At 36.7% G+C, this 21,300-nt stretch overlaps 1 protein-coding gene across 1 annotated transcript in view; it reads left to right on the top strand.

The window, feature by feature from the left end:
* Positions 1 to 21,300, top strand: part of LOC128685932 (uncharacterized protein CG43867) — a 1,104,857-nt gene that overhangs the window by 777,469 nt on the left and 306,088 nt on the right. The window contains exons 17-19 of the mRNA XM_070083118.1: positions 10,908 to 11,013; positions 11,523 to 11,635; positions 14,878 to 15,087. Coding sequence (XP_069939219.1) covers positions 10,908 to 11,013; positions 11,523 to 11,635; positions 14,878 to 15,087 — 429 coding nt within the window. The remainder of the gene's footprint in view (positions 1 to 10,907; positions 11,014 to 11,522; positions 11,636 to 14,877; positions 15,088 to 21,300) is intronic.

Genomic DNA, 21,300 nt, shown 5'->3' with positions numbered 1-21,300 from the left:
ATGAGTTTTGGGCAGTAAGATAGGGTGTTTAGCATAATCGCCCAATTCAGTATTTTGTAACCTACCTCTGCACCTAATTACATTGTTCTCTAAATACAGCCCCAATTTCTTTATTATGGAACCTTTCACAATTTTTGTTTCCATCAATTTAATCTGATTTCCATAGATTTCTTCTTGTACCTTCTTTATCCAATATTCAAGAGGATGTGAAAACTTATATGAGATATTCATCTTGTTTAGAAATTTAAACACCAACTTAGTTACATTGATTAGTTTGGGTAAAGAAGAATACCTATTTATATCATTGGCTAAGGAAGGACAAACTATTGGAGCGGTGGTCACAGTAATTTCAACAGGAGCAATACACGCCTTTTGTACAGGCCAATTAGCTTTATTTACCAACCAGCTGGGTCCTTCAAACCATGATACAGTATTTACGAATTTAGCATAAGGTAAACCTCGAGACAAGAAATCAACTGGATTCTCCTCACCAGGTATATGATTAAATGTTAACATATGCTGACCCAAACTATTATACTTCTCTTGCATCTGATTAATTTCAGCGACTCTGTTTTGTACGTACACAATTTTTCTGTTTCCATTACGAATCCATTGTCAGGATACCTCATTATCAGACCAAATTACAGTGTCGCTAATATTTATCTCCTGCAACTTATTTCTATATTATATAATTAGCTAATTTGACACCTACATAAATGGCTGTTAATTCCAACTGAGGTAAGGTACGTGATTTAATTGGAGACACTTTAGCCTTAGACATAACAAGAGAAATAACACTATTACATTGAAGGTAAGCAACTGCTTCATACGCCAATTTTGAAGCATCACAAAAAAATGTGGAGTATATTTTTCCCATCTGAATTGGCCACCTGGCGTGGGAACTCCAACATTGGAATTTTTTCATAATCACGAAATAGTTCATCCCACCTGTTAATGAATTCCTCAGGCAGAGTTTCATCCCAAGCACATTTAAGCTTCCATGCCTCTTGTATTAATAATTTCCCTCTTATAGTAAGGGGTGACACTAAGCCTAGTGGGTCAAAACATTTGGAAACTTCAGCGAGCAAAACTCTCTTAGTTAATTTATTGGGCATACTGTAATTATTAGATTTTAACATTAACAAATCTCTCTCAGTATTCCAAGTTAATCCCAATACATTACTACATTTTGGTACTTCATCTCCAGGGTAATGTTTACTTATTTTGTCCTTTAATTTATACAAATTACTATTCCATTCCCTCAGAGGCATATTTGCACTTTGCATTATTTTATTAGCCTCTCCGTATGTCATTAACAGTTCCTCTTCAGTTGACGTCACACCCAGGAAATTGTCCACATAAAACTGTTTGCTCATTACTTTACTCAATTGACTTCCCGTACGTTTAAGGTGTGCATTTATCGTTGCTTGAAGTAGGAACGGACTGGATGTAGCACCAAATAATATGCTCCTAAAGCAAAAGGTTTTCAGAGGGTTAAGTGGGTCACTAGGATTCTCAGGCCATTAGAAGCGGGTACAGTCCCGGTCAGCCTCTTGTAAACCCACTCTTAGGAAAGCTTTACTTATGTCAGCCGTAAAGGCATAATTCTTCACCCTGAAATTTAATGAGATATCTCCTGATTTTTCTGTCAATGACGGACCTGTCATCAAACAATCATTTAAACTAGGTACATTTTTGTTACTCCTGGCACTACAATTAAACACAGTCCTCAGAGGAGTGGTCTTAGAATCCTTCTTCACTTCGTGATGTGGCAAATAGTGACCATAAATTTTGGCTTGCTGAGGAGGTACCTCTTCTATAAATTAATTAATTAATTGTTCAGTAATTATATTATAGGCAGTCAACAATTCTGGTGTCTTACTCAGTTTGCGGAGCTGAGCCTTTAATTGTCCATATGCCATTCTGTAATTAGTGGGCAATTCTGGATGGTTCAGTCTCCACGGAAGTCGTACCTAGTATTGTCCAGATTCAAATTTTACATCTCTCGGGTATTGTTCCTGAGTAAAAGAATCGTCTGGACTTTCTTCATTTACATTTATTCCAATGCTATATAATTCCCACAATTTATGCACTGGCTCAACACCATCCTCTATGGAAGAATTATAATGGGGCACGATTTCATGAGTAAGACACACAGTGATAGTGTTTATAGTTTCCTCTAGTAATGCATTATTATTAGGAGGAATCCTACCATACATTACATGGCCTCCTGCAGTCTTTAAAAGGGTGACATCACATTTCTTTACCTTACCCTTTACAAAGGAGGCATAATAGTCATTACCTATCAAAATATTTATTGGGCCTACAGAATCATCATTTACACCAGAAGGTGCTAAATTTACATTATGTGAAAGTCTTTCTGTAGCTTTACTAAGCCCTACTGTAGATATTTTCTCTGGAAGTCTATCTACAATTACTGCATTAACATGTTTTTTCTCATTGCCCAACCTGACAGTTACATAAACAGTGTCATGCAGTTGAGCCCTTTTATCTGAGAGAAAACCAGATAATTTTAGAGTTGTAGGATCTCCCATCTGTACTTTCATACTATCAAGACATTTACGTTTTATGAAAGTACGCTGGGATCCGTGGTTTAATAATGCAGTTACATTTTTTGATTTATGCCTTTTATCATCAATTTTTACCTGTATCACAGGTAGGCTACTTCAGCAAAACCATCATTATTAACATTAGTAGCAATTTTTACATTAGCCATTGTTGTGTCAGGATTGTCAACATTATCATTATTATCAACATTATCATATAGACCCTTATATGAGAAGACCCGGGCCGGAAGTACCGGCGAACCTCTAATGAATGACTGAATGACCCTTATACATGACTATATGGTGTCTTCCTTTGCGACATTGATAACAGTTGTTTAATTTGGCATGACAATCCTTTACATTGTGATTACCTAGACATCTGATACATCTGTCAAGTTCTTCCAATCTTTCAGCTTTATCATTCCATGAATTGTATGCATTGCAATTCTTAGAAAAATGAGTACCCTTGCAGAAAAGACAATCTGTTTTCTTTGACTGGTTTCTTATTAACTGGGCTACTCTTAGGAGGGTACTTATTCTCCTTACCTTGTGAACAATCATTATTTCTGATTCCTGCTACTTGATATGTACCTATGCAACTCTTATTAGTAGATGAATTTTGATTATTAACATTGGGATAATTTTTCCCTTTGTGAAACTTGACAGATACCTCAGAGTTATTATGTGTTGCATCTTTAAAATAAGTTGGTTGGCTGGTCTTCAACTGAACAATTAATTCTTGAAGACCTAGTTTTATTTCCTCCAGACCAAAATAACCTTTGTGATACTTGTTCAAGAGTCATTCAAGTGTTTTACAGCTTAATTTATTCTGTACAATGGCACTCAATAACCAGTCTGATTCCTTCAGGTTATATTTATTACTTAAAGTTTTGAGAGTGCTCTCCAGTTTAACTCTAAACTGCTGTAAACCTTTGTAAGCGTGATCTGGAGATTTTAAATTAACAATGATATTCACTAGATCCAACCTACTTTGTTCTATATTACCATAAGTGACCTTCAACAAGTCAACTGCTTCTTTGTAAGAATCATCTAAATTGGGAAAGGTTTGTATGAGTATGTGAGCATCTCCTCTTATCTGCCCCTTTGAGGTAAAATAATTTAGTTACACATGCTAGGTCACTCCTATCATGCACAGCTACTATAAAAATAGACCAAAATTCCTCCCAATTTTCTCCAGGATTAAATACAGGTAAACATAATTCTGGAAGTTTTGGCAAAGACATCTTATTTGTTGGAGCAGATTGATTAACTGCCTGGTTTATTCAAGGCCTGACTTATACAAGAAAGAATTTTTTCTTCAAATTCATAATACTGGTTAATCATAAGATCCATTTCGGTCTTGTCTGTACAATTTACTAAGAAATCTCCTTCATAATTTTTTATAATATACGTAATTTGTATGAATCATATCTATTCCCTAAAGCATCTAAATACAATTTTAAATCATCAGTATTCACAGTTTCTTGATTCATTAATTCCAAACATTTATTATATGCCTTTGTTACATGACCCTTTCTAGCCTGCAATAATGATTTTTTTGCTCTTAATTCCATGTGTTTGTCTTCTACATTAATTTCCTCATTTTCATCCATGATGCAATGTATTAAATTCAACTTAATTAATAACACTGATTATGTACTTAATTATGCATTTTATAAAGGTAAATATTACAGCTTACCTTTGAATAAATCCTAGCTACTTGAACTTAGCAATTACATGTAAGAAAATTATAATATTAACTTGAAATATACATTAATATAATGTTAGCTAAACTTGAGCTTAGCAATTACACATGTAAGAAAATTATAATATAAATTTTAAGTGCATTAATATGAATCTTAACCAGACTTGGCTTATCCTTGCCAGACTTGGCTAAGCAAAATTAATATTGTACAGATACACTAATATAAATCCTAGCCAGAATATGGCTTAGCAGAATTAATATTATACACATACACTAATATAAATCCTTGCCAGGCTTGGCTTAGCAAAATTAGTATTGTAATAATTATAATCCACTACACATTAAGCAAATTTGTGGACCTAACATCCACCTCCTTCTGTCATTTCACATATTATTAAGTAATTAATTCTCTAAATGACTTCACTAATTACATCCAGTTCGATCAAGGACCAATGGGCAACTAATTTGTGGAAAATTACATTTACCTGGATGTAACTCATAAGGTACATATCAGTAAATGGTAACAAAGATAATTATTATTTATCAAAGTTACTTAGACAAGTAGGAATTTTGGGACATCTAGGTCTCAAAAAATGTCCCCCTTCAATACCTACAACTGTCATATCCACAAGTTGCTCTAGACCTATATTAATTGCAAATGAAATATACATCAGGAATTCTGGTAAACATTATTATAAATTAAAATTTAATATAAACATGTGGACTGTATATTAAAATTAATAAATGATTACATATACACATTTATGTAACAAAAGGAGAATTTATAATCATAACACTCGCCAATTTGTCTGGAGACTACTGTGTGTCATGTACAGAACCCCCCTCTGCCTAAATTTATGATGAAAATATTGGCCAGAATTACAACATAATTTAGACAGCTTATCTGAGGTTCCTGGAGCTGTCCTGTCCATCTGCTTAATGCTCATGTTATGCAGGACTGCACATCTAACAATTTCGGCTCCTATTTGAGAGGTTTTAAGCCCAATATAACCCCTACAGCGACGAAAATTATGCACATTTCATTAGCGTGCCTGTACCACATCTCCTCCCTGCTCCTCAGCGCAGGTGCAGAGCTTCCCTCTCAATTCTCTTCTTTTAAAAATACACTTTAGAGCAAAGTAATGTATTAATCAGGTATATTTACATTATAAAATTATACAGCATAATTTTTGGAAAATTATTTTCCTCAACCCAGTACCTCCAGCTCCCCCATCTACTAACTCCCCTACTCTGTTTTTAACTGACAAATCCATTCGTTTCGTAGGCTTTCTTAACTTGTTTATCTCCAAAACTTTTTCTTATTTTCATCAAAATTTCTTGACAGTGCCTCTCTCACTGCTTTCCTTTTGCATTCTCTTACCACTCTCTTCACCTTTCTTTTACTCTCCATATACTCTGCTCTTCTTATAACACTTCTGCTTTGTAAAAACCTCTCACAAATTACCTTTTTCTCTTTTATCACACCCTTTACTTCATTCCGCCAATCACTCCTCTTTCCTCCTGCACCCACCCTCGTATAGCTACAAACTTCTGCCCCATATTCTAATACTGCATTTTTAAAGCTATTCCAACCCTCTTCAACCCTCCCCTCTCCCACTACTCATGCTTGCACTAGCCCACCTTTCTGCCAATAGTTGGTCATGTCTCACCCTATCTTCCTCCTCCCTTAGTTTATACACTTTCACCTTTCTCTTGCTTGTTGTTTCCATTTTCCTTTCATCCCATCTACCTCTTTAACTGTAGCTACAACTAAATAATGGTTCAATATATCAGTTGTCTCTCTATAAACATGTACATCCTGAAGCCTACCCGTCAACCTTTTATCCACCAATACATAATCTAACAAACTACTTTCATTGCATGCTATATCATACCTTGTATACTTATTTATCCTCTTTTTCATAAAGTATGTATTACTTAAAACCAAACCTCTTTCTGCACATAGCTCAATTAACCCTTTCAGGGTTTTGGACATACTAGTATGGCTTACGCACCAGGGTTTTTGACGTACTAGTACGCCTAAATTCTAGTGCCCTCAAATCTAGTGAGAGAAAGCTGGTAAGCCTACATATGAAAGAATGGGTCTGTGTGGTCAGTGTGCGCAGTATAAAAAAAATCCTGCAGCACGCAGTGCATAATGAGAAAAAAAAAACTGACCCTGTTTTTGGATTAAAACAGTGACTTTGCACTGTATTTTTGTATGGTATTTATTGGTGTATTCTAGTTTTCCTGGTCTCATTTTATAGAATGGAAGACATATTGCAGAAATTGAGATGATTTTGACTGGTTTTACAAAGAAAAGTACCTTGAAATTGAGCTCAAAGTAGCAGAAATGTTAGATTTTTACCAAAGTTCAAAAGTAAACAAATCATGCTAAGCGTCCAATACAGGTCAACTGGTGAGTCTAATATTCTTTCACAAGTGCGCTGTTATTATTTATACCATTTCTACACTAATACAGTAGTCTGCATAACAGTAAATCTTCTATTTTTTTGTGGGAATAAAAATTCAATGTGGAAAGCAAAAGAATGTAAAATGGGCATGGGGACATCACTAATGAACAGGGAAGTGTTACTTTAGTGCCAGGAATGTCTTTCTTGTTTATTTGGACACTATTTGGAAATTGGCATCTTTTGAAATTTGTGTGAAATTGGCAAAATTGCTAAATTCTGACCACTGTATTGGATAGTTGAAATCGGTAAATGGGTGGTTTCTTGTACTCATTCGATAGAAAAAATGGACTTCTAGCGAAATAGTTATGATTTTTGTCGACTAGTTCTCTGGAATTTGCCAAAAATAGGGCTCAAAGTGGGCAAAATCGTCGATGCATAAACATCGTGGAGACTGCTAACTTCGCGAGAGCATAATTCCTTAAGTTTTCCATCAAATTTTATACTTTTGGTGTCATTATGATCAGGAAAAGATTCTCTATCTTTTCATAAGAAATTTTTTTTTTTTTTTTTTTTAAATTTGGGTGACTGAGAAAAAGTCTGGGAGAGGGCCTGGGGACCCTGAAAGGGTTAAAGGTTCCCATTTTCATTTACCTTTGGCACCCCAGATTTACCTACTACTCCCTCCACAACATTTTTACCCACTTTGGCATTTAAATCCCCAACCTCAAGTACTCTCACACTTAGTTCAAAACTCCCCACGTACTCGCTCAACATTTCCCAAAATCTCTCTCTCTCCTCTACACTTCTCTCTTCTCCAGGTGCATAAATGCTTACTATAACCCACTTTTCACATCCAACCCTTATTTTACTCCACATAATCCTTTAATATTTTCAATTATTATTATTATTATTATTATTATTGATGCCAGTATTGCCTATGTTTCCCCATTCCTCATGTGTGATAAATCCAGTACCTTGATATCAGGGCTGAATGCACTAAAGAAGTAACTCGGTTACTGTTAATGTATTGTCTGCCACTTTTGTATTGTGGCAGCTCAAATGGGTCAGTACACACCAGGTGAGATGCCTAACCATTATTTGCAACCTGGCAAGTTTATTGGTTGTTGAGAGTAGTGGGTTTGTCTTGCAATTAGTGGCAGAGGCTCAAGCCTCCACCACTTCTGCTAAATGACCTACAGTGGTTTACTGCTTCATTTTTTTTTTTTTTTTTATTATCACACCGGCCGATTCCCACCAAGGCAGGGTGGCCCGAAAAAGAAAAACTTTCACCATCATTCACTCCATCACTGTCTTGCCAGAAGGGTGCTTTACACTACAGTTTTTAAACTGCAACATTAACACCCCTCCTTCAGAGTGCAGGCACTGTACTTCCCATCTCCAGGACTCAAGTCCGGCCTGCCGGTTTCCCTGAATCCCTTCATAAATGTTACTTTGCTCACACTCCAACAGCACGTCAAGTATTAAAAACCATTTGTCTCCATTCACTCCTATCAAACACGCTCACGCATGCCTGCTGGAAGTCCAAGCCCCTCGCACACAAAACCTCCTTTACCCCCTCCCTCCAACCCTTCCTAGGCCGACCCCTACCCCGCCTTCCTTCCACTACAGACTGATACACTCTTGAAGTCATTCTGTTTCGCTCCATTCTCTCTACATGTCCGAACCACCTCAACAACCCTTCCTCAGCCCTCTGGACAACAGTTTTGGTAATCCCGCACCTCCTCCTAACTTCCAAACTACGAATTCTCTGCATTATATTCACACCACACATTGCCCTCAGACATGACATCTCCACTGCCTCCAGCCTTCTCCTCGCTGCAACATTCATCACCCACGCTTCACACCCATATAAGAGCGTTGGTAAAACTATACTCTCATACATTCCCCTCTTTGCCTCCAAGGACAAAGTTCTTTGTTTCCACAGACTCCTAAGTGCACCACTCACTCTTTTTCCCTCATCAATTCTATGATTCACCTCATCTTTCATAGACCCATCCGCTGACACGTCCACTCCCAAATATCTGAATACGTTCACCTCCTCCATACTCTCTCCCTCCAATCTGATATTCAATCTTTCATCACCTAATCTTTTTGTTATCCTCATAACCTTACTCTTTCCTGTATTCACCTTTAATTTTCTTCTTTTGCACACCCTACCAAATTCATCCACCAATCTCTGCAACTTCTCTTCAGAATCTCCCAAGAGCACAGTGTCATCAGCAAAGAGCAGCTGTGACAACTCCCACTTTGTGTGTGATTCTTTATCTTTTAACTCCACGCCTCTTGCCAAAACCCTCGCATTTACTTCTCTTACAACCCCATCTATAAATATATTAAACAACCACGGTGACATCACACATCCTTGTCTAAGGCCTACTTTTACTGGGAAAAAATTTCCCTCTTTCCTACATACTCTAACTTGAGCCTCACTATCCTCGTAAAAACTCTTCACTGAGGCTCAAGTTAGAGTATGTAGGAAAGAGGGAAATTTTTTTCCCAGTAAAAGCTTCATATAAATATATAAATACTGCTGTGATACATTGTTACAATACATATACTGTGGAACCTCAGTTGTCGAATTTAATTCGTTCCAGATGTCGATTTGACAACCAAAATGGACGACAACCAAAGCAATTTTTCCTGTAAAGAATAATATAAATAGAATTAATCTGTTCCAGACCCCAAACAACAATATAATAATATATTAAAAATATACTAACTACTACATAAAACTGTAAAAATGAATACTAAAAGAAACTTTAACTAAAATACTGTACAGCAAATGAAAATTTAACTGCCTCTTATCTGTCAGAGGAGAGCTAATGGTATACTGGATGCACAAGGTGTAGGAGAGGAGGGGGAATGTTACTGCTTGGAAGGAGAGTCACCTTCTATTAATATGTCAGGCAACTGTCCTTCTGGTGTTATTCACCACTAACACCTTGTTCTGGCTCACTTGTTCTCTGCCTCACTAAAAACCTGTCCGGTGAGGTTTATTTCAGGCTCCGTTTTAACACTTGTCTAAATTGAGACATTACACTGTCGTACGTACATGGTTAGAGAGATGGATGGCCACTGCTTTATCTGGATGGTATTTTTCAGCAAACTCCTTCACTTCACGCCATTTAGCACACATTTCCTTGACAAGTGCAATGGGCACATCATCCCTTCCCTCCTCTTCCTCTGATGACAGCTCCTCTGCTGCAATCTGTTGCTGCTCCTCCTGAAGGTCTACAAGTTCTTCTATGGCAAATTCAGTTCAGGGCTCCTCCACTAACTCCTCCACATCATCTTCAGTCACCTTTAGCCTCAAGGTGTTTCCCAGGGACACAGTATCTTCTACCGGCTCAGGCTTATCGTCAGAGCCATCATTATCCCTGGCTGCCCCAAAGTCAGGCCACAGTTTCTTCCATGCTGACTGTTTGGTCCTGGAAGACACATTCCCCCAGGCTTTGTCTAAAAGCCTCAAGCAGGTGAGGATATTGAAATGATTCTTCCAGAACTCCCTGAGGGGTTAAATTTGTTTCTGAAGTGATATCAAAGCACTTTTCAAGAAGTGCTTTGGTGCAGAGTTTCTTGAAGTTAGAAATGACCTGCTGATCCATGGGCCAGATGAGAGGAGTGGTGTTAGGAGGCAAGAACTTCACAGTTATAAAACTGAACTCCTCCAGCAACTCATTTTTCAGCTTGGAGGGTGAGCAGGAGTATTATCCATATGTAAAAGGGCCCTGAGTGGCAATTGTTTTTTTAATGAGGCACCTTTTGACAGTGGGAGTAAAGACCTCATGAACCCACTCAATAAAAAAAATTGTCTTGTTACCCAGACTTTCTTAAAAACTTGCAGATTTTTGGATTTTTGGTTGAGAACGTATGAAAACCAGAACATTTTTTTGTCAAATTCTTCGTTCGAAAACCGATTTGTTTGACAAGTAATGCAGTCAATAGTTGAAGTTCCACTGTATAGTATCTACTTTGGCTGATTATAAAACTTGTTGTCATAAATGAGAATGGAAAAGGTATTAGTTTGCTGAAGGTTTTATGTACAGTAAGCATATTCTTTATCCATTTTATTTTGTGTTTTAAATACTTGTTATAGAAATCACTGAACACACAGACACAAAATAAAAAACTAATGATTCTTGTGATTTTAATATATTCTTTAAAGTGCATTTCTTTTTTTCTTTTTTTTTTCTTTTGTAGGATAATTGGCTGTATCACCTAACAGTTGTCTCAGGAGGTGGTCCCAATGCAGGGACTCAGTATGAGCAGCTGGTGCAGAAACTCATGGAGCTTGATGGTGATCCTAGTAAGTGACTCTTCTTTGTAAAACAGTACTTTGTCTCTCTCTCAGAAGTCAGGTGCAGTGTGTAAATTGATTGATTTGTTGAAATGTATGCTAAACATGTATGCTAAACTGAAAAACTGAGACATAATCCATATTATTACATAAATTATGTAGTATTATGGATTTATATAAAAATAATAAAAATTTACTTATTGCAAAATTTTACTGTTATTGGTATCAATAAATTTTTATAATATATGTTACTCTATTAAAATCATAAATTCACTGTTCATATGAAAAGGCTTAGCAAGTAGTAGTAGTTATCCCTTTGCTTAAGGTTTGTTATACCCCATTTCACATAGAATGAAAAATTGCCGTGCCCATTTCTCTGTTGAATTATCAGGTCCAAATGTTCTATAAATATTCAAACTTTGCTTCCTTCTGTTGAATTAAGGACTATAGTATCCTATGTGGCTAAACTTAATATAGTTTAAAAGAAAAATATGCTAATGATACATTACTCTTGACAGACTGTGTATTATGGCGCCACCCACTACTATTACATAGCAAGGATCCCATCACCTCTCCTTTAACCTCTCTCCCGTCCTCCCAGCTTCAGGCTGAAGCCATTAAACTCTTTAAGGTTTGTTCTTTATTTATTTATTTTTCTTGTCTTTCAATGTTTTAGATAATTTCCTAACGATCTGTTAAGTTCATCCTAAAATTTTTACTTGAAACACAAAAAATGGAGATCCCATTGGCATAAATAACTCCAGGTTAATACTGAACCTACCAATAAAATGAAAAATGTTTAGGAAGATAATTTCATTACAAATGTACTTCAGCATAAACTACGATTTACTAAAGCTTTGTCAGGTTGATTTCAGGCCAGAAAGGAGCAGAAACAACACCGAAATGAAGATGTTCGGTACAATCTACACAGATAAAAAATTGATCACTAAGACTTCATAAACATTTGATACTGTTGATCACATATTTCTTAAGTCATATATACTCCTCGATCAGATTGTACCTCAGTAATAGACACCAACATGTAACTATAAGCAATATTTACTCATTAATGTTGGTGACCCACAAGGGGCATCTTGAGACCTCAGCAGTTCATCCTCTATCAGTGATCTACCAGATATCTCCCAGCAACTCAAACCTGTGCTATTTGTGGATAGCACTGCATATGTCTCCTCAAATCAAGATCTGGCTGTATTGAATAACATACCCATAATAAAGAACTCAAAAATTATTTACTTGAATGATAATCTCGCTCAGCAGAGGACAGACTACACATAACACATTATTTAACCATTTCAGGGTCGAGACCCCTGCTCTCAAACTTGCTCTCAGGGTTGAAGAATTTAAAAAAAAAATTGTTTTATCTTATGAAATGATGGAAAGTCTTTTTCCGAAGGTAACAAAACCAAAAGTAAGAAATTTGATGGAAAACTTACAAAATTGTTCTCTCACAAATTTAGCAGTCTCGGCGATATTTATGCATGATGATTTCGCCTACTTTGCGCCCTGTTTTTGGCCAATTCCAATAGTATTCCAGCTGACCAAACTCATAGCTATTTTCCTAGTATTCCTTCTATTGATTGAGTACAAGAAACTGCCCATTTATCTATTTCATCTACCCAATAAAGTGATAAATTGTTAATTTGGCCAATTTCACACAAATTTCAAGAAATGCCAATTTAAAAATAGGGTCCAGAATAAACAGTGCAGACATTCCTGGCACTAAAATAACATTTTCTCTGTTCATTGGTCACATCTCCAGGTCCCTCTTATATTACACTTTCTATTTTGAATTTTTATTAACATAAAAAGTAGAAGATTTACTGTTATGCAAACTACTGCATTATTTTAATAATTGTATAAATAATGTCAGTCATTTGTGAATGTATAATAGACTGGCCAGTTGGATGCTTATTGGACAAGTTTTGTCATTTGTGTACTCTGGAATACGTATTGGCAAAAAATCGAACATTTCTGTTACTTTGAGCTCATGTTCAAGGTACTTTCAATCCTGAAACCAATCAAAATCATCTCTATTTCTATAATATATCTTTGGTTCCGTCACACGAGACCAAGAAACTGAGAATACAACCACAAATATCACATGAAAATACACCATAAAGTCGCTGTTTTACACCAAAAACATGGTCACAGTTTTTTTTTTCTCATTATGCACTGTGCTGCAGGATTTTTTTTCATATGGTGCACACTTACCACATAGACCTATTCTCTCATATCTGGGCCCAAATTTGCCACTTAGAGCTTATCTGAGTGAGCTAAGTTCATGGCATTGTACTACGAGACCGACACTGAAATGGTTAAAAACAAAACAAAATGACTTAGCTTAAAAATATCAGGTTCAGTGAAGGTCAGAAGGAAAGGACAAAGGTAAATTCTTAGTTTTATACAGCGATGATAAAATTAAATGTAACATTCATCCAGCATATAAAATAAATATGAAAAAAATGGGCATTTTTAATATTAGATATATGCCATGGGCTCTACTACTCATACTTTATTATACACTGATCTATCTCACTTAAGGTTCAATATATGTATATTTCTGGATCAAGAACAGTAGACTCTGAAACTTCTCATAAGAATCCTCTTATCTTGACAGCAAACTGGTATACTTTACATAAACAATTCAACCTACATAGATCTGCCATGATCTTGCTGGTATGTGGAAGTATTCTGCTCTGAGCATTGGTGACAAATTTCCCTGTCTTTTCCTACCCACTGAGTGCTTCAATGGTCGAAGTACCATATATCACTTCTTTTTTCCACTTTGTAGTTATTTGTGTGGCTGTGGGGGTAAGATAGTTGCTGCTGACTCAGCTGGAGTGTAGGCACCTCACTCTGCTAGAGCTTAAGCATGGGGTCCACCTCACGTGATTGGAAACGCTTGTTTCTATTATGTTTAGGAATTTTTATTTTTCCTTTCCTTTCTGAACTCTGGGAGGTAGACCTCTAAATGTCACATGCTGTCAGTGACTGTAAAACCTCTGTAACAATAGTAAGTAGACTACTGAACATACACACCTTTTATACATAATGCTTCTCAAAAGTTCCAGACTTTCTCAAGTGTGAAAGGCAATACTAATTACACTGAATTAACACTGAGAGCAATATACAAAATCCAAGGAGAAAGAGAATAAACAAAAAGAACAAAGGAGCAAACGGATAAATGAGTGAACGAACAAGGAAGGAAGTGAGCGAGCAAGTGAGTGAGCAGGTGAACGAATGAGAAGTATTTGTAGATGAATGGTTCAGAGAACCGACATGTTGATAAATTAGACACATGTGCAACTCTTGGGTATCTTTATTGAGGAAACGTTTTGCCACACAGTGGCTTCATCAGTCCATACAAAGGAGAATCTTGAAGAACAGGAGGAGAATGAGGTAATCAGTCCCTCAACCTTGAGTCGATGTGGTCAGTCCATCAATCTTGAATAGAATGTATTCTATTCAAGATTCTCCTTTGTATGGACTGATGAAGCCACTGTGTGGCAAAACGTTTCCTCAATAAAGATACCCAAGAGTTGCACATGTGTCTAATTTATCAGAATGAGAAGTAGTAAGCAAAAAATAATAATTGAAATAAATTTATTATCACTATATTACAAAACATTATTTTAGCTTTATTTCTGCCAAAAATAGTATGCATGCCATAAACTTTTCAAACAGTATTGTGACAAGTTGTAATCCCAAACAGTATTCTGAGAAGTTGTAATCCACACAAATAACTAAATGTAATAATTGTGATAATTTTTCATTAATTGTTGTAATTTGAATTTATAGATTTTGTTTGTATTACTGAGCAACTTTTCATTACCCTTGTATTTCTCCCACCAGGCATGTCAGCTATACACCTCAGTTTTGATGGATTCATCAGGTATAGACTATCATGTGGTTCTTTGTCAAAATGCTCTCCAGCAGTGCCTCACTTACCCTGAACTACAACCTGAACTTCTCAGTGCATTGATCAAACAAACATCGAAGCACCTGCAAGCCAAACCAGGGGTCCAGGTAACCAAGACACTGAACAAAATCAAGCACTCCCGAGTAAGTGTGTCTGCTTTGTGTTGCCACAGTCTGGTGGATCAGCGATATGTTTGCTAATAGCTCTAACAGATGCTGTTAATTTTATGTAATGCAAAATTTTTCTTGAATTCATGAAAATTTTTGCATTATAAAATTAGCCATGAGAATTATCTAGCTGTTGTGTAAATATTTTTTTAATATGTAATTCACATTGAATGCAAGAGACAAAATAGTATTTTTTTGTAATAGATTTAAAGGAGACTGTTTCTCTCAACTATTTCACTTACCCATCAGACTATGTCATCTCATTTAGATACACTGTACTGTACAGTACATCACTAATTAACTTTAAAATTAAATATTGTAATTTACTGTAATTTTTTCATGCAGTGCAGAGTACCAGAATATGTATTTTTCAAATAAAGAAAAATGAGATGGCATTTGCTTTTTAGTTATTAGTTTTCCTAAATTTAAGTTAGCTATTTTGTTAAGTTGAGGCTGAGCTGCTTGTGCTGTGCATTGTAACCTATAGCCTTCCCTTCACCAAGCTTTGTGTCACTTGATGTATTCACAACATTTTTTAGTCAGTGCAGCCGTGCACATGTGTACACATCTGTGTCATGGCTTAATCCATTTTTTATTATTAATTCACCATAGAAATTATAGAAAAATAAATTATTTAGTTTGCATATTTATCACACTTAGTTTTTTAGCAGTGCATGGAATAATCCATTTGCCCTGTTATGTTTTAATATATGTATACATACACTTTTTTTATCAACTTGCTGGCCGTCTCCCACCGTGGCAGGGTGACCTGTAAAAGAAGCATCTTCACCATCATTCACACTACCACTGTCTTGCCAGAGGTGCATAGATACAACAGTTTAGATGTCCCTCAAAACAACAGATATCCCAAACCCCTTCTTTAGAGTGCAGGCATTGTACTTCCCACCTCCAAGACTTCAGTGCGGCTAACTGGTTTCCCTGAATCCCTTCACAAAATATTACCTTGCTCTAACAGCTTGTCAGGTCCCAAAAACCATTTGTCTCCACTCACTTGTATCTTACATGCTCATACATGCCTACTGTATGTCCAAGCCCCTTGCACACAAAACCTCCTTTAATCCCCTTTCTCCTTTTCCTAGGATGACCCCTTACCTCACCTCTCCACTACAGATTTATACACCCTTCAAGTCATCCTATTTTGCTCCATCCTCTCTAAATGACCAAACCACCTCAATAACCTCTCCTCACTCCCACTGGATAATGCTTTTAGTAACTCCGCACCTCTTAATCTCCAGACTACGAAATCTCGGCATAATATTTATGCCACATATTGCCTTCAAACATGACATCTCCACTGCCTCCACCTCCCTCTTGCTGGAACATTCACAATCAGTTCTTCACACCCATATAAGAGTATTAGTACCACTATACCTCCATAGATAATGTTCTTTGTCTCCACAGATATCTCATTGCACCACTCGCTTCTTTTTTTTTTTTTAACACGGCCGTTTCCCACCTTCATCAATTCTATGGTTTACCTTGTCTTTCCTATACCCATCTGCCGACACTTCCACTTCCAGATATTTGCACACATTCACTTCTTTCATACTCCCTCCAATCTGATGTCCAGTTTTTCATTACCTAATTCATTTGATATCCTCATCACCTTACTCTTGCCTATGTTCACTTTCAACTTTCCTTACAAACCCTCTCAAACTCATCCACCAACCTTTATAACTTCTTTTCAGAATCTCCCAAAAGCACAGTATCATCACCAATAAGTAACTGTGCCAGCTTCCATTTTGTATTAGATTCCTCATATTTTAATCTCACCCCTCTCCCCAACACCCTAGCATTTATTTCTTTTACAACCCCATCTATAAATATGTTAAACAACCATGGTAACATCACACATACCTATCTAAGGCCTACTTTTACTGGAAAGTAATCTCCCTCTCTCCTACATATCCAGATCTGAGCCTCACTATCCTCATAAAAACTCTTTACAGCATTTAGTAACTTTTCACCTATTCCATACACTTCCAACATCTCCCACATTGCTCCCCTATTTTATTTATTATAAATAGGTTTGTTAGACGAAGTGTTTTCTTTGCATTGTTTTTATAAATGATTTATAATAGTATATGCATTTTTAATCCAGCACCAAAAGCAATTCAGCCACCTAATTAGCTAACCTTCCTAAATATTATATAATGTAGCTTAATCCTGTCCAGTCTATCTGAGATCAGCAGAAGTTTTGAGAGCATTATTTGACATCATTGTAAAGCATTAATATCATTTGGTTCAGATTGATTTATGCTGGTTTATAGCTTAAACACATATATAAGCTTTGCTTATTTTGGACAAAAATACAGTAGACCATCTTATAACAAGGAATAATGTAACAAAATTATTTTGTAATAGGCCTCAAAATATGCAATCCAAAAATTCACAATAAAAATTTAGTGGCATGGTGGCAAAGCTCTCGCTTCACACAGTGAGTATCCGGGTTCGATTACAGGTAAGGGTTGAAACATTGGGCGTGTTTCCTTACACCAGTTGTCTATGTTCACCCATCAGTAAAAAATGGGTACCTGGGTGTTAGTTGACTGGTGTGGGTTGCATTCTGGGACAAAATTGACCTAATTTTCCCGAAATGCTCTGCATAACAAACGGCTTTCTGTATAGTAGTATGTCATTGATGTCAGCTAGGCCTGTATACCTTGTACTTGTAGAAATAAAGATATTATTATTATATTATGTTCTGCAAATCTATAAAGAAAATGCAGACTTTGGGTATTCTGTACCATAGTTTTTTCACTCTGTTTGCTGTGTAGTTGAGTGGCCTATGGCTACTTGCCTATTGAGCAAGTGCATTTCACTTCTTATAGTTATGTCCATTGGACATCTCCCTGTTTTACCTAACTAATGTATGTCCACTAGACATCTCTCCATCTTACTTCACTGGTGCTTTCCTAAACTTCTACTACCCACATGATGCTCAGTGTATATAGAACCACTACATCATAACAGTTGGAAGAGCATATTCATTGTGCATTAGCAGCTTATTGAAGCAGCCATGAATGTTCATTTTATACATTACTTTTACAATGTAATAATTGCAGATTCCCATGTCTTCTGTGATTCTGTCTACTCAGGATGTAATTCTGCAATAACTGTACAGGCTGGTGACTGGTGATAGTGGGAAAGTTTGCATAAATGAGAGCAGTGAAGTGAGGCTGAAGAGCAAGAGAAACATTGTGTAAAGTAAAGGTTATCTACTATGGTCCCTCCCTCCCTCAGATGTATCTGAACACTGCTGCATATTGCACGAATCTAACTAGCTTATTTTTTATGTACTGTATAATAATGTATTTCCATACATCTGAATTGTCTGTAACTATATGATAATGCCATATAGTGAAAGGGAGGAAGGCTTGCCACCCACCACACTACCAGTAATTAATTTCCCTTCCATTTACTTAACAAAGACATTTATAGATACAACTTATAATTTAATTCTGTACCTTATTGTCTTAGCTCCTAATAGAGACATGACATAGCAGAAATTATTGAGCTAGGGAGTTTGCGAGGCAATAGTCACACTAGAGCTCCTCTGCATACTTCTGGCTGCAGCCTAGAGAAAGTGTGAGACTTGGCATTTTCATTCTTAAATGCACTATTTATGGGTGTAGGGCTGTTTTGTGAATACTGTATACAGTAATAATACTCCATCTCTGCCAAACATCTGACTTCTCTCTCCAACTTTTATATACATTTACAAACAGTTGCACACTGTAGAGGAGCCTTAAAATCATAGAGGTTGGTGAGGAATAGTGGAAAGAGAGAGGAGGGTGGTGGCTGGTGGGTCTGCACACTTCCAATCACCACACTAATTTTACAATTGTTTATGATTGTTTTCTCAGCTTTTGTTTTATTAAATGTATTTTTCTTTGTTATATGTTCATTTGGTGTAGGTATGATGGTTTCCAATTTCTTTGGTACAGCTTGGCCAAGAAATTTGGATTTTAAAATTACAATTGTGTTCACAGTAATATGAGCCATCATTTCTTTCCAACTTTGTGGACACACCCTCCCACATTTTTTAATATTATATTTCTTTATTATTATTTTATCAATATTTTTCTTTGTTCTGATGTACTGTATTTTTTTTTTTTTTTAACAAGTCGGCCATCTCCCACTGAGGCAGGGTGACCCAAAAAGAAAGAAAATCCCCAAAAAGAAAATACTTTCATCATCATTCAACACTTTCACCTCACTCACACATAATCACTGTTTTTGCAGAGGTGCTCAGAACACGATGGTTTAGAACTCCAAACTGCTAATATCCCGAACCCCTCCTTTAGAGTGCAGGCATTGTACTTCCCATTTCCAGGACTCAAGTCTGGCTATATAAAAATAACCGGTTTCCCTGAATCCCTTCACTAAATATTACCCTGCTCACACTCCAACACAACGTCAGGACCCAAATACCATTCGTCTCCATTCACTCTTATTGAACACACTCATGCACACCTGCTGGAAGTCCAAGCCCCTCGCCCACAAAACCTCCCTTACCCCTTCCTTCCAACCTTTTCGAGGACGACCCCTACCCCGCCTTCCTTCCCCTACAGATTTAAATACTCTCCATGTCATTCTACTTTGATCCATTCTCTCTAAATGACCAAACCACCTCAACAACCCCTCTGCAGCCCTCTTGACTAATACTTTTATTAACTCAACACCTTCTCCTAATTTCCACACTCCGAATTTTCTGCATAATATTTACACCACACATTGCCCTTAGACAGGACATCTCCACTGCCTCCAACCGTCTCCTCGCTGCTGCATTTACCACCCAAGCTTCACATCCATATAAGAGTGTTGGTACTACTATACTTTCATACATTCCCTTCTTTGCCTCCATAGATAATGTTTTTTGACTCCACATATACCTCAATGCACCACTCACCTTTTTTCCCTCATCAATTCTATGATTAACCTCATCCTTCATAAATCCATCCGCCGACACGTCAACTCCCAAGTATCTGAAAACATTCACTTCTTCCATACTCCTCCTCCCCAATTTGATATCCAATTTTTCTTTATCTAAATCATTTGATACCCTCATCACCTTACTCTTTTCTATGTTCACTTTCAACTTTCTACCTTTACACACATTATCAAACTCATCTACTAACCTTTGCAATTTTTCTTTAGAATCTCCCATAAGCACAGTATCATCAGCAAAAAGTAACCGTGTCAGTTCCCATTTTGAATTTGATTCCCCATAATTTAATCCCACCCCTCTCCCGAACACCCTAGCATTTACTTCTTTTACAACCCCATCTATAAATATATTAAACAACCATGGTGACATTACACATATACATATATATATATACATACACATACACAGGTCTCCCTCAACATTCGCGAGGATTAGGGGATCAAGAGCCTCGCGAATGTTGAAAAATCGCGAATGTTGAAAAATCACGAATGTTGAAAAATCGCGAATGTTTGATGCCCCAAAATATTGTAGGGAAATATTATACAATACTGCTTCCTTAACTTGTTGAACCATGAACAATCATAAAATACATGAAAACGTCGTAAATTGTACTAAAGACTTACATGTTATAGTTTAATAACATGTATGTTATTAAATACCACTGCCTCAACCACTGCGAGTCCCTACTACCCTCCCTCCGACCCCCGCAACTGGCAGGCAGCCCTCCCACCAGTGTGATGTGTGTTTTGCTTTTTCATTATTTGCTATTAAACTACAGTATAAATAATGTAAACCCAGGGCCGGATTAAGAAGTTTCCGGCCCTAGGCTATTCAGATTGGCGGGGCCCCTTTGAGTTACGGGTAAGCGAAGCGACCCCTTCCAGCTTGGGGGTGGGGGGGGTCGATGTGAGCCTGTTTAAGGTCTAATTAAATACATTCTGGCTATTTAGATTAAATTTAATAGGGAAAGTACATCAAGACAACCAAAACCATTTACCAACAGCCATTACAACTATCTTGTTAAATCATGCATTTTAAAGGGAATAAACTCAAGACAGTATAGTATTACTAGATTAGGCTATTAAAGTAGTGACATCATGTACCTATTATATTCAGCATAACCACTACAGCACTATTATTCCCTTTATAAATCACTGACCATTATTGTTATCATTATTGTTAGCATTTGCGACAGAAGTGATGTAGAACATCAATCA

This window comes from Cherax quadricarinatus, chromosome 9, assembly GCF_038502225.1.
Source record: "Cherax quadricarinatus isolate ZL_2023a chromosome 9, ASM3850222v1, whole genome shotgun sequence".
In the NCBI taxonomy this organism is placed as follows: domain Eukaryota; kingdom Metazoa; phylum Arthropoda; class Malacostraca; order Decapoda; family Parastacidae; genus Cherax; species Cherax quadricarinatus.
The sequence above is the reverse complement of the archived record's forward strand: the minus strand, read 5'-3'. Positions and strand labels throughout refer to the sequence as shown.